Source organism: Diachasmimorpha longicaudata, chromosome 7 (assembly GCF_034640455.1).
Source record: "Diachasmimorpha longicaudata isolate KC_UGA_2023 chromosome 7, iyDiaLong2, whole genome shotgun sequence".
NCBI classification, from domain to species: Eukaryota; Metazoa; Arthropoda; class Insecta; order Hymenoptera; family Braconidae; genus Diachasmimorpha; species Diachasmimorpha longicaudata.
In genome coordinates, this window is record NC_087231.1 from 7,465,237 (window position 1) to 7,485,016 (window position 19,780).

Here is a 19,780-nt window from a genome sequence, read left to right on the forward strand (position 1 = left end):
TGTCGTAGAACTTTATGTAATTCTCTCCGATATTACTAGACGACAGTCCACGTAATTTCAATCTCTTGTCACCAGTGTGACCCACAACTGGAATTGCCGGAACAAGTAGAAATCGACTTGAATTTCACCGCATCTCCACCTTTTCCCACCCAGACTTTCCGCTAATGGTCTTTTCTACCCTGAATACATATTCCACGATGTTATTCATTCAGGACGGAGACGCTAACTTTGGTTCGTCCTTGCATCCATATCAATTGATGCATCTCTGATATAGTTTGTCCATGGCCAAACAGTTTCCATTCAATCATGGTTCCATTCATCCTCACCGAACGTGTCGAATTGCAGCATAAATAAATAAATGAGTAAATCAAATGTCGAAATGAAATGGCTGATTTCCGTTGGTGAGCAATATTTTCAAATGGAGAGATCGGTGAAATTTCCTAACCGATAATTTGGCTGGTGACCTCAAAACGAGGATAATTGATAGGTGCGGGTCATGGACCGAGCCAACTTCAATGCTCAACTCCAAACTACCTCCTGGTTCATGCACAAACTGCTGGGGCAAAAGAAGTGCTAGCATCGATGCCAAAAACCCAAGTAGCATAAAATCTTTCTCACCATATCGGTAAGTTCGCCCGCTTCTCACAGCGAGGACCCCCTCTACACGTGAAATTGCCAATCGTCTACTGAGCGAACGTTCATCAGTTTATATTCCAGAATTATAGCCGCCATTATTTGATGGGGTCTTCAGATTTTATATTTTATGATTCATTTTTTTTTTCTCACCCGGAAAAAATTCTTTATTGCCGCTTCTAGTTTTCGAGATATTCACGTTTTTATATCCGCAACTCCCATTTAAATTGAACGGCCTCGCCTGCACCCCACCCTCTCCCATTTTGCGGTTGTGTATGTGCAAGGGAATGGGATTTTTCTTATGGCGCACTAACACATTGACAGGCTCCCTACTCCCCTTACACCGGGACATTTCGCGAGTTACGCCCTTCAGTAGGTTAAAATAATATTAATTTATCTTTTGAAAGCTTTTTCCACCTACTTTGGTCTTAAATCGTCTGAAATACTAATTTTATACTGGAAAAGTTGATCGATTTTGTGTTTGCGAATTTTTACACTAAAGCTACTGCAATTGATGTTTGAGGAAAAATCAGGTCACATTTTGATATCAAATTAATTTATTTCTCGCAGAATAATGAAGTCCGGTGTAAAATTGACTGCATATGACAGCGAAACGTTTGCAGGGAAATTATTGTTTGAATATCACAGCCAATATTTGACATGGAAATCTGTAGAGTTAGTCGGATAATACGTATTTATGTACTGGACTAACATCATGACAATGAACAAAGTGTATCTCGAAATTTTAAGGGAATATATTTTCGGTAAAAACTTGGGAACATATTTCTCATTTTCGAGTGCCAAACTCCAACTGGGGCGAGACTTTTCGAATGTTGAAAATGAGCCAGCAAGCCACATCGATTTTACCGAGAAAGCTGGACATTGATGAATAAATGAACTTCACGCGGATGAAAAGACGATTATGAAAAATGGAGCACTGTCTGACTGGAGCTTCGAAGTGGTAGTGGTACGTCATGCGAGAAATACGAGAATTACGATGTGCAGGAAACGTTAGTGACGTAAAAAATCCAGGCAAAATATACCGTTAGGGCAAAAACTTTCTACATAATTTACTTTATCTGTTGAAATGCTTAATCAAAATGAATGTACGGTACCGAATGGTTGGGGGGGTGGGGGTAGGACGGTAGAAGGATCTTTTTGAAGTATTTAATTGGACAATCGCATTTAAAATGAGTCTGGAGTATAATTTTTCAGCTGAAGATGTTTCCATCAAAGCCCGAATCGAACGAAAGCCAAATAGCCCGGAGCTCCTGTTCCTCTGAGATCAAGAAATATGAGAAATGAGAAACCAATCTATATAAATGTGAATCCTCCGTCTACTGTTGAATGGCTCGCTCAGACGGACAAAACCAGACTCAAGGCATTCGAGTCGAGTGTACGTGATAAGCATTTTATGAAACAATTCCTCGGAATAACTCGTCCTCACATTACAGAGAAATCACTATAACAATTTTCTCGAGATACTCTGGCTCGTAATAGGCGAACTAAATTATTGAGGGAACGAACCTTTTGATCCTTCTGCCATATGCATGTGCCACGTTTCCCAATAACTCGACAGATGAGTTTAGCATCTTGTCCGGGATTTACCTCTGTGTATTGTGGTGTTTCGTCAAAACTCTGGATTGCATTGCACACTGTAACAGTAATTAACAATCCAATTAAATTATCTACCATTAATTGCTGTGTGATACGAGCCCACAAAATTATTCAACCAAAAAATACGAGAGGAAATGGGCTGGAAAATTTAGTTTTTGATTCGTTACGATTTATTGTGAAAAGAGAACTTTCCATCTGAATTTTTCGCTTTATTTCAATAATATATTTGATTGGAAATTCCTGAGCAAATGACCAATATACCTGTCAATGAATATATTCCATATTTTTTTAATTATCCGAGAAATCGTTTTTTTATTCTGTTCTATTAAACTGATTTTTTCCAATGAATTGAAATACATTAACGGCTCATAATAGGCTGATATAGCGAAAAATCCCCAACTCAAATTTGAGTTGGAAATCTTCCACTCGGAAGTACAAGTTTATTTGTTTAAAAAATTAATCATAAACAATTATATTAGCGATTTTTATGAATAGCACATTGTGAGACTATAAAAATCACATGAATTTAATGACTAGATCCATTGACACCTCACATAACTCCCAAATTACAGACTGATAGTCCTATAACAGTCCGAATAACGACAAATTAACTGACTCCGTCATTCTTTATTACGAAATTTTGGAACGTTGAAACTGGAATTTTGGAGCAAGTTATTCCAGAGGTAAACGAGTGATTGCATTCGAAAATTGAAAGGACCGAGCAGTATTGGGTCGTATAGTTTTTTGAGTATGGACACGTGCTATAGTGGAATGACTGAGGAGTCAGGGGGAACATATACGACCGCTCAAATTCCATGAATTCCAGAATCCCGTGGGAACGGGAACGTTCATTTGGTTGAGTCTAGCTGTACGTGGCTTTCCCGGATTTTCCTGTACTTTTCATCGCAGAAAACCCTCTCCACTCACATCCTCCGTAGTCTCTCTCACATTTGCAACAAAGTATATACGAGCATCACAGACCAGCTCGCCAATTGCAAAGTTAAAAATTCAATTTTTCACTGGACCTAGAATTATTAATAAAGCGCTTTTTCACGTACAGGAGGTACATAGAGTGTGACTTGTATACCCAGCGGTCTATGCGGAATAATAAGTGAACAAAAAGCGAGCTAAATGTTTTTTTTAATCAAGAAAAAAAAACTGTGTGACTGCGGTTTACGTTTATACATATACTGTGCAATAACATTCAACCGTCGTCGTCAGACTGTGAACGATATAACCAAATCCAATGGCCAGGCTTTCCCAAATGATATATACAGTCCGACATATAGGTCACGAATTTTAATCGAAATGTTTTCACATGCACATATTGGTCGATCTGTCGAGATTATAAACAGAGATATAGGAATATTCATTTTTATATTCAGATTTTTGTCGCTCGTACTTTACACTACTCCAATCACTATCAGTTTTTATCCGCTTGAGGCCTTCTACTTTTTTTTTTAAATAAACTCCCTGGCACTCATGAATACGTAAGGTGGAGGAAGTGTTTGTTTTATCGTGTGGATTTTATTCGTCGAAGCCGGGGGAGTACGGAGAGAAATATTCAGGGAAAATTACGAAACAATTCAGTAGCGAAGTACTCAATCGGTTTAAGTCGTTTTTTCTGCAATAAGTTCTTTACGTGGATGTACGATAAGAGGTATGACGCATCTACTGCCGAGAGGATTTGAGCACACAAGAAGATTTGGGATTTTTTTAGCAATAAACGACAGTTTATGATGAAAATTAATCATCGTAAATTGAATACCTTCAAGTTGTATAGTTTTATTGAATGGTAGGGTAATTTTGATCGAAAATTTCCCTGCATGTCGTTTAACTCGACATAGCTCGAAAGGTTTTTTACAATCGACGAGATAAGTCTCGTCTTATCTCTTTAACTGTGAAAAACATTTTGAGTTGAGTCACTGAAAGTGGAGGAAAAATTGTCTGCAATCAGCTAAACTTGTGACATTAAGAATTATCTCTTCCGAAAAAATCATTTTCTTGGACCGCAACTGTCTGATCACTTCGCGACTGAATTCACTTCATCTACGACGAAGAATCATCAATTTGGCTTGAGCTTTTTACGTTCTCATTAAAAAATAAAGTTGCAGACATTTATGAGTACATGAAACAAAGTTGTTTTACTGTTTGGAGTTGGTTCATCTCGATGTGTTTATCAACACCAAATGCCGGCTGACTTTTGATCCTTCGGCAGAGAAAGGGGGACTTCTGAGTGTAGTTTTCATTGCACTCGAATGTCCTTCTCCGAGTACTTGAGGAGTCTTATAAAATGTGACGCTGTGACGCGTCTCGCACTTGCCCGTTATGAAGCTCAGCCACGAGGACTGTATATCACTCTTGAAATGATGCAGGGGATGAAATTCGAAGAGTCTTGAACTGCACACAGTAGTTATTCTGCGGATCTTCTGCTAGACACGTGCGAGTGACTACTGAGAGTCCTTGGGTTCAAGAGCCTCGAAAATCCTTCAATGGATTTGACGCCACGTAGTTTTGTGTTTCTTTATTATTTATGAGATTGGCAATACTCGAGGAATATCGGAGTGCAGTTGAATCAGAGAAATGGGTCATTCCAATTAATCAAACTATTTTAATTTCCGCTGCTGTTCGAATTATAGCAAATAAAATTTCAGGTACAGATTTTTACATGAAATTGATATTTTAAACGAGTTGATATTAATCATCAAATTTTACTCAATAATTCCCACAGCTGCTTTTTCATGAATCCATAAATTATTCATGAGCTACTGTAACAATGGATTGAATAATTTTTCCAACAATGGAATCCTAATACTTCTTTCCCTATGGATTTTTTTAAAATGCGGGGGAGGTCATTGGCACGACAATAACTCTGCAATCATCACAATACTTCATAATCTAGACTCGATCTGGATTACTCGGAGGTACTCTACTCGACATTTCTGCACTTCATTTCCTCTCATATATGCTCATAACACCGGTCTCCTCTTTCACTTCTACCCCGTATATTGTCGGCTACTCGCTGAGGCTCATAAAATATGAACTCAGCTCATTTCGAAGCCCATTCAGTCAAACCGCACCGTTACGGACATTTATCAAATGCGGGACAATTAGCTGGGCGAACAATTCATTGGAGTCTCGCAACCCTTTGCTATTCGTACTCGCTCTAATGTCATTATCGTAATGAATGAGAGGACAAAATATTGTGGATATGTACGGGTGGTTCCAACAAAATATGTTTAATACGATTCAATCAATAGGCACTATCAATGGAATAAATTCAAATCGAGTGGTTGGAATTATTATTATTTTTGTTAAATTCATTTGTTTATTTGGTTAGGAATTTATTCTTTATTTGTTATAAAATATAAATCTAGTCACATAAAATCTAGTCACATCCCCGTGTCCGACGGCCTAAATTATGCCCTCTGAAGGCATTCGTTCGCTTGCTCATAATGATAAAAATAACATCAGATAGATATGCACTTTTTCCTCCACTAGAACGTGAAATTTTACCTGACATTCTTAAAAATTCACTACAACAGAGAGCAATCCCCATTACATTGCATTACATTTCCATTCCGCCTCACAATTACATTCTACCGCTGGGACAATTTTTATTATTTATTTTGTTCAATGTGCAAAATCTTCAACCAAACGGAATTCGATGCACCAAAGGCGGAAGCTTTTTAAAAAACCGATTGATCGCATGTGCGCTGTTGAGAGGGAAGCGAAAAAGTGGAATGAAAAAATGGAGTAATAATTCAGTGGCCACCTATAGTGGAACACCGGGGTTCACGGGGAAATGGAGTCAACGGTAGGGGGCTAAATAGGTTTGTATCCCCGATGAAGAGTAAATTAGATTACCGCGGAACAACCCACGCGACCTCTCTGCGTTGTGTATGCGACAACAACTAGTCTATGCCATGAACATTTCTCTATATCTGTAGTGCGGTACACTTTATACATTCATCTGCGCCGAAATAACACATATGTGTATGCATTCAGCATTACAAGAGCCACATGCAACCGCATAAAACATAGAGTGAAGCTGACGGGTCATAGGCGCACACAAATGCATTTGAGGGTGACATCTAGATTGTTGAAAATACCATGTTTTTTTTTCCATTGAAAGATAATTCAAATGGAATTTGGAATGCGGGAGAATATGGCTGGGTATTTTATTCTATTTATGCATCCACTCCGGCAGTTTCGGAGACCAAACAACCCGGGGGTAATGATAGGACAAGAGGAGATATCAGGATTGATAAAGTCGAAGTGATGGTATTTTTCGCAAATATCGATAGATTGAAAATAAAAATCGATAAGGTTTTAGTTTGAGGGTTTCAAGGGATGTAAGGTAGATTATAGATGTACGAAAAGTCGTTTAAGGGTAAAATCTAGATTACCGGAGATAGCATTCATTTTTTTGATTGAAAAATAATTTGAAAGGGGTAGTTCATGTGGTAGGGGAATTTAGCTGTGTATTGTGTTTTATTTATGCATCTATTCCGGTGGCTGGGAAGGCCCAATAACCGGGGGCTAATGGAAGGGTCAGCGCAGTGGTCGCTGGATTCTCTCTCGAAAATACTGAGGAAATAACTGAAATTTCAGACGCAGTTGAGTGGCAATTATGACGAGACCCATCGCAATTTCTCATTAATAACAGGATCACAATTTTCTGACTTGCCTGACTTTGAAAACAAACATGAATATGTAATATTAAATCAAGTCAGCTGTTCCATAAATTCGAGAATATATTTCATCGAATTTCCATGATATTCATTACCTTTCATGGAATAATTAAGCGGATATTTAGAGGTTCCATCGGGTTTGTTATTCAATTTGAAATTATGGATGGAAAAATTCTATAAAACATTTATTTGATAGTCAATTTTGCAGATGTTATTGTCAATTCTTTGATATTCACAATTTTGAAATTCAATTGTGGTACCCTTCCACCTGGAAACCCCATTATCAGAGAATACTTCCCATGTGGATACACCATTTGCCAGACCGCTATTTTCACGAACCAGAGTAGTGCCTCACAAGACCAATATAACCTTATTAACCAAGCAACCCACTTCGTGATACCTCATCACAACACTCCAACCCCCTGGATTTCGCGTCAAGCCTCTTAGTGCGAGACTTTGATACTCAATATCAATTATGAATGTATGTAGGTAGGGGCCAATAACATGAAGAAATATTTTTGGGGGCGCAGGGTGTACTCTGAAATTAGTAAAAAAGTCACGGCCAATTGATGCTGATGAATTAGCCGAGTTCCATAATTATGAAATCCTGATAATTGACTATAAATTACCAAAAACCAGTGATATGTCCTCGAAAATGAACAATTTGTCCCTCTGCAAAGGTGGAAAATCATTACCAAAAACAACTACATCTCTCATAAGCCGTGGTCTGTGTGGATGATATTCGTACCCAATTTGTCAGCATTGCAAACGTAGACAGGTACCATCAGTCGCAGTGAACATTGGGATAAACAAACAGATTAATCTGCGTTATGCACCGAACGCACGAATGTCCGAGTCACCTGAATGGCGGAGAGTAGCCAGTGCTCTACTACTTGAATCTCTGTGTACATGGCCGTTTAGCATCCACATACATCAATTAGGTCGGGAAGCCCTCGAGTACTCGAAATCCCCCGGAATTATTAAAGGACAACGAGGTAATTAATAGATCAGTCAATTTTCGCTAATGGACGTCTGCACTCAAAAATGAGAAATAATGAATCTAACGGTCAAGTTATCGAGCAATTTTGGCAAGTAATGTCTGCTTTTTTTTCTATCAATATTCATTAAATTATAAAGCCGCTGTTTACATTCAATTAAAGCTCCTCATCAAAGTATGAATTGTAAATAGTTAAATTCTAGGCGAATTTCAGTGGAAAATATCAAACACTGGGCCGGCGATGTGGGTTTAGGAATATGAAAAACATATTCATGTTTTCATCCAAAATTTGAGGCAGCACATTCAGAGATTTTAACGGATCGAAAAAATGAAAATGCCATGGGATTATCCGACAAATGTGACATTTCAATTTTTCGCACAGTGAAGTCAATCTGCCACTCCCTGCGATTCCCGGTTATTGGGAATAGTCGAGTAATTTGGTCAAGTGGTGAATCGGAAAAACGATGGGAAGTACAAACTCGTTATCCATCGCTGATGGGAAAATGTGGGGTATTAGTGTGTCAAGGAATACTCTAAACGAATAAGGCCTGGATCATTCAATTCTTGTGAACCCATTACTCCCCCATTACTTTTATTCCTCACTTTTCTCTTCGATTTCGCTGTCTCACCCCAGCTGAGGCGTAATCTTCCACTTGAAATGGGGCACCAGAGACGTAATGATTTTTGGCGTGAAAATATAAAAGCCCCGGTTTTCATATTCTTGCCGCGTATTTTATTCCCACTGTCGTTGTTCCGTTCGCAATCCCCTCTCAAGATTTTTTTTTGCCCACTCCTTGCGTGGTATCTCGAGAGAACATAAAAAAAAAATATATACGTCCCTGTGTTGATGTGGACAAAAATTCTCCGCTCGCCAGTTCAGGGGTGTTAACTGTTAACGTTGGCAGAATTATTCCATCTCGTCTGTGTATTCAACGCCAACCAAGGGAGGAACTAAGGCACAGAAGTGTGGGGATATTAAAGCTCGCTGATGGAATAAAAATCCTTGTTGCACTGCGGGAAAAAGTATGAAAGATACACACTAAAGAAAAAATGACAAAAAAAATGGGGAAAAAGAAAATAGTGAAGTACACTGGGTTTTCACGAAGAGATTACAACTCGATATTTCCTCTTGTTTGTCTTTGCTGCTATTCTCGATGCCAAATAGTATTAAAACTGTGATAGTATCTGCATTTGTCCCTCCGGAAATTAATATCAATGATAAGAATAATAGGACTTTTTTACTCGCGAGTTAACGGAATTTTCTTTGAATATTTTGTTAATACAAAATTAATAAGTTTCACGAGAGTTCTATTAATCATTTAATTCTCCAACCCACAGTCTATTCTTTAAATATTCACAGATCGGTGGGAATAATAATAACAGCCCAGATGAATAATAAATTGAGCTTTAATTCGTAACATTAAATATCGAGACGGTTTTGTGTTTAAAATGAACAAAATTAACAGTGTGCTGTACGAAAAAAAATTAGGGTACATAAAAAGTCAATATTTCAAGAATAACTCACCTGTAGTTAATAATTTAATCCATTCATTCAATGGAAAATAATCAAAATCAGGCAAATTGAACGTATTCGAAATTTCATCGCAATTTCATTGGAATCTGAATATTTATTATTTTTGTCCGGTCAAAATGAATTTCATGTCATTCACCTGAAGATTACTCGTCCATGAAATTTCATTTTCATTTTAATTTGATTTTTTTTCCTGACAATTTGCTATTGTGCGATTTTTTGAATGCGTGAATACCCCAATAATGAAAAAATGTGCAATTACTTTGCGCCGAGTGAAGCCGAGAGAAGTTCCGCAGTGCTCCCTAGAACAATGTGAGGGGTGCATAAGCAAGTGAAATCAACTAGTCAATATTCGCTCGAACGAGTACTGAACAAGAGCAATTCCCAATTCTCACCCTTCCGATTAATTCGGAGCAATTTCTTAATGAAGAAAATCCGGCCAAAGCACCGCTTAATCGCGGAATATACACACACGCCTAGTAGTATACCCCCACAGAGTCCCAAAAGTCAACATTTAAAATGGCCGCGCACATTGAGGGCAGTTTGATGCTTCAATCTCAATAACCGGGCCAGATATATCTGTGAAAAGCTAAAATATTTGAACTTCTGTGTGCGCTCTGAAGGACACAAACCGCCAGCGTTTTACATACTCCGCATATGTTGGATAGTTGAGGACAAATATCGCGGTAATTACCACTTTGAACTGCATAATAGCTAATTATGGTCATTTAATTATCGCATAGTAGTGGACGAGAAGTATGAAATGCAATGGCCCCGATATGCTCTAAGATTTTTTTTGTCTCTGTCTTTTGTCAATCGACGTATCAAAAAGCTCACACTGTTGTTGAAATTATGTTTCAAAAGTCATCGGTCAGAAGTTAGAGAGTTGTGTACGTGTATATAATTTTCTCTTTTAATAAAATAAATAATTTGTCGGGTTTCCACAAAAATATTGTGGTAAATGAGTGCGTCATTCATTACATATGATAAATAGAGGGCAATTATCATTTAGCAGATGCAATCATGCAACGATTTTAGTTCCTGGGCTTCCGCTGTCTTGATTAATTGTAATATCATTGGCACCCAGGTGGATATCGCATTTCACTTCAATATCAACATGTCATAATCCCTGTTACCAATAATTTATCAACGTTTTGCGGTTTCCAATAAAGACAAAATAATAATTGCCATTCAAATCGATGGGGCATAAAATTTGTATGGACTCGGACGAGCGAGTACCGCTCGTATAAACAACAATTGGAAAAAAATTACCAAACAAAACGGGTAATTGTGATTTTTAATATAAAAAAAGTGCGCGATGCGTTTTGACTCCCCTGGGCCCGGAAAATTAACTTAATGTGCGGGTGACTTTTACCGAAACTACAAAAATTTACTCACTACACTCAGCTACCACTTGGTACGCATTTTCCCCGGATAATGTTTTACCAATTAATTGCGAATCATTTAGTGTGGGTATGTGGAGCAAATGCACGTATACGTACAATTCATACTGGAGAGCGAAATCTATTTGGCGGTACTATCCACTGGTCAGGCGTAATACCAATTTCGACTCCGGTTATCCAAATTAGCTGGCTGCTACTCGAAAGCGTGAAGGAAGACAATAAACCATATTGTGTCATTGTGTACACGTGCCAGTGAGGAGTATAATTTGCGATTGACTCGAGCATTGATATCTAAGGGCTATGTCAACCGTATATCGATGCATAAGCTCCATAAATTGCTTCAATTTTCCATTGAACGTGAAAGGGGGGAGGAGGGATTTTAAAAAATATCTAACAATGAAAAATACTTAATGGATAGTTAGTAAGCAATTCCCGGAGAGTGACCAGGAAGAATCCCTTTATTCTAGGGCATAGTCTCTTTTTAAAATCATCTATAAAAAAAATCCCAGCATAGAACGGCGTCCAAAAACAATAAAATTTTAATGACTTCCCTCGAAACTCCACATAATTTTCTAGCCAATTTGCCTGGACATTCAATTAACCAGTTTCACATGCAAAAACTTAACTATCAATAGATGCCATTTAAAATTTATTTCCCATTGACTCAGCAATCAATATACGAGAGCAATTTGAAACGTCTCATTTCCTCTCAAATTCCCATATTTTTTTATGTCTTCGTTAACGGTAAAACGGAGACAATATTCCCAGGATCCACAGAGGTCATTTTATGTCCCCATTAGCGTTCCCAGTAGGGAATATACGGTCACCGCTTTCGTTTTCCCGCTGTTCGCAAGATCCGGGTGGTTTCCACGTTAGAACAACCGCAACAGTGGATATCACCGGGTGTCTAACGGTCGACCCATACCGAGCTCACCCACTTGCCCCTCAAATTTAGTTCACAACTTTGCCATGTTTATGGCCCGAAAAGTGGTTTTGCCTGTGGTATGAAAGAATAAAAAAAAACAGATTAATACGTTGCGGCATAAAATGATAAATTTTTCAAACATTTATTACACAGTGCATAAATCCACCTTAGTATAATGGGTCGTTTTTTGCCTCCCTTCGTCCTCTGTCTCTACACTATCGACCTGTACTCATCGCTATTTTCCACGATGCTTTAATCCCCCGAGGGAAAAGTAGATACAAGGGACGTATTTCTGTGTTGTTATTTCAACGTTTTACCATTTTTTTTTCTTCGTTTTCACCTGCTTGAAATGGAAGCATCCTGATGCATATCTGCTGTAGGGGATTTACGTGCCCGCACGTCCCGATAAATACGGACGAAGAATTATTCCACAGATGACGATGCAAATATGGGAGAAAAAAGAAATTAAAATTTTTGATTTTTTCGACTTTTCGTATTGGAATTTATCGGAATGTCCTGACCACTAATTCCCAATGTGGATTGCTACGTTTTTAGACGTACAGAGTATTTTTTGATTCCCAATTTATCCTTTTTTCAGCTTTATCACAATTTTATTCGGTGGAGTTTATGTTCAAACAAAATTCGGTATTTTAATGAGGTAAACACATTTATTGGAAATTTTGTCATTCATCCCTGCCATATTCCTGCTATTGTTGCAAATTAATGAACCCATACAGTGCTTCCGATGAAAAACTTTTGTATGAAATTAAAATTGCAGTCGAGCGAAGCAAATGAACCGTTGGACAGACGAGATTAGTGAGTGCTAATGGACTTTGGTGATTTGTTATCTCGATAATTATTTAATTTTTAATTACTAAATATCTTTTAGTTAATGAATTTTTAGTCGATGTAAAATTTGATTGCCATTCAAAAAATGAAAAATCAGTAGACCGTATGAACAATGTTGTCTATCGCACTGTCGATGAGCTTTAACGCGAGATGAAAAGACGATAAGAAAACCGTCGAACCCGACAGAACGGAGGAAGGAGACGAGTCCAGTCTAGAGGTGGCTTAATTGCCCGGTAATTGCCGCTGTCTGTGCCACCCCAGCTTCGCTTCACTTCCCTCTCTCATTGCCATAACAATAGAACAAGAAGATTGGAGCTGTGGAAAATAATATGACTTGGTGTAAAGTTGCAAATAAACTTTTAACACTAATAATTTTATTTTAATTATTAATGTTTTCGGGAATGGGGCGGCACTCGTAGTAGGGGAGGGGTTAGGGGGGGCAGTAGTTTAATGTGTATACGTGGGCGGTGGTTAAAAGGTGATCAGGTTAGTTCTCAAGGGTTTTGCTAATAAATTGTGAAGCTCTCGTTTGATCCTCGAATGCTCAAATCTCAAAGTTATGCGTGTTGAATTACCGTTCGCTCCAGTGAGCCGGTAAAAATAATTAGATTCAGAGGGCAGGTAGAGGGCGACAAGGAGGGAACAAATGGAAGGGGGAGGCATGGTTGGTGCAACTGCATAGAGAGGCGAATGAGGGGAGGTGAAGTTGGCTTTAAATTAATTTTATCGCTTTAATGAGCTCGCTTTTCCGAGGTCCCGAGCCACCGGCAGCTGCCCTCCCGCAGTCGGCGTGAGCGAGTTTTTTTCCCAATTAATGAACGGTAGGAAACCTCGGCCAAGTAACTAGTTTTCCACATCGCTCGTATTATAGATGTCTAAGAATTATTAACCGCTTGCCGAGGACTATGCTCCAGCGATGGAATAACTCTGCGGTTGAGACTCCACCTCTGGAGTTTGGTAAATTTTGTTGAAAATCATATAGTCGGCAATTTGCTACTGACATGTCAATGATTTTCTACCCCTCATGATTATTTTTCCACAGCCCGATGAGGCTCATTGAAATGAAAATTCTCCCCATTCCAATTTTTCATACCTTCCAACAACATTTTTTTCTCATTCAACCAACTTATTTAATTATACGAAATAAATATATTCCTTCTCTCCACCGCATAATTCATTATTCTTCATCCACCTAATGACTTCTTGTAAATCTCAGAAAGCGCCCTAGTGCTCGTTAAATTGTTAACCAAAAAAAAATAGCCTGAATACTACAAAGAGGGCGAAAAAAATCCGTTTCGCTCTCTGCCAGCCGCCTAATTTATCCCCCACCAACCCCCTACCCAACCTGAGAAATTTCGGGGCAGTGATAACCTCCCATCGTCGATCAGTCCCCCCTCTAACCAATATACAACCAACATCTGCAATCTTGTTATTTAGGTATTCAGGTCTCGGGGATTCAAATTAACATCTTAACCCAACCGAAACACGATTTAATTCCACGTCGTTGAATAAACCCTCACTTAATATGTATATACATAGAACACGAAATATCCGCACTACCTCTTTCCCGCATTACGTGAATGTTTACTCCATTACATCTTCCTAATTGGTGGGGTTAGTTAATACTCGGTAACATTCCACATTGAACTCTTATTGGTTATGCATATGAACTCACTCCAGTCAACTAGAACTCTTCTCATTTCATTCCAGTGGTACCGCGTTGACACACGACTTCTTTTTTTTTTTCCCTCCCCCTCCTCTCTCTCTATTCCGTACATTTTCATCTCCCTCTTTTTTACCCTTTCTGGCCCTTTAGTTTTCATTTCTCCTCCGTTCACATCGCTGGGGAAAAGCGAGACAGGGCTTGAGTAACGTAATTATTATTCTTCCACGGTTGAATGAATGGTGAAACGCCTTGAGAGCTACCGCTGTATATATGTATATCAGCGGCTTTCTTCGAGTCCAAGAGACTCGTGTAGTATTATATATATATAGAACATCAGAGGGCCTCGGTGTATAAAAGGATATTCACCCTCTCTCTGCTTCCATTTATCCTTTCTTCTGTCATTCTTACCCACTTTATCATAACTAATTTCTTATAAATGGTGTGACCCGAGAGCCGAGCAGTTTTCAGCAATTAAGACATCTTTTGTTACTGATTGTGGAGGAGTTTTTAATTCTTCTCATCCACTGAGAGAAATTCACGGTAATCGTTACCGTTCCATACGGTAAATGTGTATTTAGGAATAATTTTTATAGATAAAATCAAATGTTCAATTGCCAGGGGGTGGATTTATGAAGAGAGAGGCAATTTTTATCCATAATTTCTCTTCACGTACATTACAACAGTTGTGGGTGGAAAATAATAGCTATGTGGGAGTATCTTGCAGAGAGCAATTCGGATTTTGTTTTATTCTCGCATTTTTCGTTACATATGCGCTCGAAGGGCAAAAAAAATGATGTATATAGCGATCCGTCAAGCCACAGGGGAATCTCGTGTTTCACGGAGGACATAGGGATGGGAAGGACAAGGGGGATTATAACGTAGAGCGATACATCACGAAACTATCCAATTTTCGCGGGAAGGTGAGAGAGACGAAGGGGGTGAGGGGGTGGCAGGACGAAAGGCCAAAATGAAATTCAGGAGGAAAAACGGTGACAGGGTGCCACTTGTTCTCGGATGAATTGTACCTTTTTTTGGGACATTTTACTGGTTTCTATTTAATGAGTACTTTTTCGATGAAGAATATGACGGCGTCTTTTACTCCAGATTTTTATCTATTTAATTAATTGTCGGGTATAAAGAGAATGGGGAAAACGGTTGAGTAAACATAATTTTTAGTTACTGACATTACCTAGTTATGGGAAAATCGAGGGATGAGATTTTTTTGTGTATTAGGACCTTCATTAATAAGTAGTGAATATACTCTTCATTGGTATTTGCCTAGAAATTAATGGACCCAATGGATTCGTAATAAGTCAGAATAAAAAACCGTAGGGTGATGTTTATTAAAAAATGTCTCCTCTCCGCGTCGACTAACCCCGAAGTTGTATTTTTTTACGTAAAAACAATTTAAGTTTCCATTCAGCTACTGCAGTAATATTACCTCATAAAAAATAGCCATTGAATGCAATAAAAGTCCGTGATTTTTCTCATTATAAACGATATTGTATTTGAAACGAGAAAAAATAATGATGTAAAATGAAGAAAGGTCGTGATAAAAAAGAAAAAGGGGGACGAAGGGAAGAGGTTAGTCGGAAATAAAGTTTCTGTCCCAGCGAGTAACTTTCCAAGCGTTACAGGGTAGAAACATAGGTTAAAGAAAACAAAAATACTTGAGAAAGAAAAATATTGCGCTTGCCCATGCATTCCCTCTGAACCTTCTTTCTTCTTCCGCAAATACAAAATCTCCTTTGCATATCCCGAGTTTGGACAGTCTTTCAGACTGAATGGACAGGGAGAAAAATGCCGAGGGTTGGAAAAAGCCTTCCTGACAGACGAATACTCGAATTGTCGTATTAGCGGATGGCTGACAGTTACTAGACTGAAACTACTGTCGCAGGGGTTTTGAATGCCCATTGTGCAGACCAACTCCTGACTATTATACGTATGCAAAAGACTGGCGTCGAATGTTTCATTCATATATCACAATTTATTTATTATTTTATTGTCAACAATTACGTTTGGTACATGCGATGAGGTCTTCACCTATTCTCCCCCACCACAAATTTAATGAGCTTAACCGAACAAAATTCCTGGTAATTATTTCATTTATTCAATCGCAGTGACAAGAATAAATCAAAGCCTGTTTTAAAAAGATTAACTGCGGACATATAAAGCAGAATGGAACGAGACAATTGGAATATTGAAGTGTCATTAGCAGAATCGAATGCGTCGATTGTATGAATCCATAAGGTTCGCGCATCGTCCACACGATAATGCAACCGTCCGTTGTGACCCACAATTCCGCAATTCCATATCGTTCGCTTTATCGCTTCAATAATACGACTATACAATTGCCACTATACAGATATATGTTAACGGTGTGAATTTTCCGGTATGTAAAAACCTATATTGTAGGTTAAATATCAGTCACGGCGACCAAATAATCGGTTTTATTCTTCTTAAATAATGACTGCAACGAAGGCACTTCTTTTCCCGTTATTATTTTTTTTTATTTTCATTCGTCGCATCGGTGAATCATTTGATGGTTTTTTTTAACGGATCATTTCCCGGTAAATCATTAAAAAAACGCTCATGAAATCAGGGAATTCGTTATTACAAATTACCACACACATGAGTCGCAATTCAATATAACGCATACACTCGCTCCATCGATATCAGCCTATTTACGCATCCCCCTCGCCTCTCAGTTTATTCCCACCCGGTTCAATCGGAAGCACTGCGTTAACTCCTGATAGGAAACCTTTTAAATACTGGTCAATATTGCGTGCATATATGTATATGTATATATATGTGCATCGCTAAAGGACCAAAATTGCTGTAAAACCCAATATTATTGCTCTGTCAATATCAAATATCAGTGCCTCTCTGTTCTATTATCTACGATCGGTTCTATCATTAATGATACGTCATTAAGGTACATAGATAACAGCGGCACGTGAGATACCTTCAAATGTTATTTCCACGTATGAGTTCATGAACAGTAGAAAGATTTGGCAGAATTTGGGGGGATTATTACCACTAATTTTTACCCTGCGAAAAAAATTATTTTTGCCAATATCCATTTACTTCAGGGAAATATTTCTTTTTTCATTTCCTTTTTTCCGAAGTCGAGTAACTACCTGACAATCGTAATTACGTTTAAATTGCGTTAATTATATTATTCTAGAACATGATCACGTGATTTACATCTTTGAGTAAACTCCCGCAATAATTATGAGCATTAAATAATTAATTAAAATTCTTCTCTCAAGAAAATCCGAAATTTAGAAAAACTGAATAATTATCACTAGAGTTAATTCTCAGTCAGGTAGAAAAGACATCTAGACTAATATGATTATCGTCAGTGACTAGACTGGAGAAATACAATTTTGGAAAAATAAATATTTCTCTGAAGTAAATAGATATTTAGCAAAAATAATTTTTTTCCTCTGTGTATCAATAATCCATTGTGTACCAATATATTGTCCCCCACCCTAGAAATTTTCCATGCAGGTTTGTTTAACAGCCAATCGCTTCAATGATCCAACATTTAATTTTTTAAAACATCAATGAAATCGATGAATACCTGCCTGCCGATGCATACACAACTGCAAAGTGTCTCGTTAAGTGGTAAATCTTGTCCCCAGTAGAGAAGTCGGGGGTAGTGGGTGGGAGAGGGATACCTTGAGGTTCTCGGTAAAGCGGTGACTAAAGTTGATAGTGGTTGCGGGACCCAGAGAGTTCGCAACTTTGCCTGGCTACATCTCGATCGAATTCTCAGGGAGACTGGGCACATTCAGTAGTAGTAGTACGGTATAAAGCGGCGAGCATGTAGTGCGTCTGGTCGATTCCTCCTATATGCCTCTGGCACATATAAATAGAGTAGGGTAACGAAGAGGAGAACAAGGATGCGCTGCGCGAAAGGGACCAACGGGTAACGCGGGTAGATACATAATGCAAACAGTTTGGGCCGAGCCCCGGTCACAAGTTTAACTTAGTTTGCTACATAGGTCGGGGTAATTGCATTTACTCTGACGTCTGTGGCGTTCATTCGCTCAACGCTAGACGATGGTGTGTGACGAGGAGTTGGGGGGGGGGTGAAAGAGGGAGACAAGGGAAAGACAGGGAACACCCCTCGGTGCGCCTCGAAAGGACTCGTCAAACGAAGATTTCCAAAACTGCCCTTACGCTTTCTCAGACCGAGTTTCTAACCTGCTAGACATCAATAACAAGTACGAGTGTCTCTCCAACTACTAATTGAACTTGTCCCGAGTCTTGCCATGTCCTTATCTCATTCGGTCTTTCGTACATGATAACACCAAATACGTTCGTCAATACTCATTCATGAATATTGGCTTATCGGCTCCCACCTCGGGATAATTTTTTTTTTTTGCTGGGGAATTTGAAAAATCATCGGCTCCGCATATCGAATTACTCAAAACGATTTCTCCAATTTTCCCGGATGTATGAGCCCTCACTGCTCGATCGTGAAATGAGACTTTTATTAATTTCTCACCCTCCCCGTTCGCCTACATATCCTTCCCCCAACAAGTTTCGGAGTTGCCTATCCCAGAAGTGTGATATATTTTACCACCAAATATGTTGAGTAATAAGATGTAACCATTCGCTGCGAAACTATTACGAAGGGTGTATTCCCATGTGCAGCAATACGTTCCACTTTTCTCCCACCCGTTATCTATTTCTATAAAACTCTGGCGAATGAAAATCTCCTCGCTCTTCGGAGAAAAAATAAAATTTAAACGACAAATATTGAATTTAATTCAACCCAAGTAAAAATATCACGTAAACAGAATCAATAAACAATTGTGGGGATTTCAAAGGATTTTTTGAGTTTCATATCTTCGATTTGGTTTCGGATAATTTTGTCGAGCCTTCGGTAGATTAGAAAAATATTGGAGGAATTTCACCTCAAGTCCAATGCAATATCGTTCTCATAAAAATTCCGGGATTAAAATTATAATAAAAATTGAACAATGCATCGTGTATTCCCATGTGCCGCAACACGTTTCCCTTTTATCTCTTTTATCTATCTTTATGAAGGCCTTCCAACTGAAAATTTTCGTCTCATCCTTTCTCCTCAGGGCGTAGACTCTTCGGATAAGCAAACACACAGTCTTTTCGTTTAACAAATACTGAATGTGGAGGAGAGTAAATAATGCGGTAATGAAGAAGTATGGAGACACGTAGATTGAGGAGGGCAAGGAGAAAGACTTTTTCCGGTTTACTTGAGACTCGGACATGAAAATCTCATTAGTGGTATGAAACTGTTGCGAAATATTCACCGCTGAGACGAGAGGAAGAATAAACACTCGGAGAAAATGAGGGGGTAGACGCATCCACTCGAGCGTTCACAAGCTTTCTATAAGTACTTATATATTCGTCAATGGCTCTTCTAGAGGGTCTGTGAATGCCCAAGCTCACTGGGTGCTAGTTGAAGCTGGCAA

At 38.6% G+C, this 19,780-nt stretch overlaps 1 protein-coding gene across 2 annotated transcripts in view; it reads right to left on the reverse strand.

The window, feature by feature from the left end:
* LOC135164320 (nephrin-like) overlaps positions 1-19,780 on the reverse strand; it is a 52,486-nt gene that overhangs the window by 17,204 nt on the left and 15,502 nt on the right. For both annotated transcript variants that reach the window (XM_064124557.1, XM_064124559.1), the window contains exon 2: positions 2,161-2,288. In XM_064124557.1, coding sequence (XP_063980627.1) covers positions 2,161-2,288 — 128 coding nt within the window. The remainder of the gene's footprint in view (positions 1-2,160; positions 2,289-19,780) is intronic.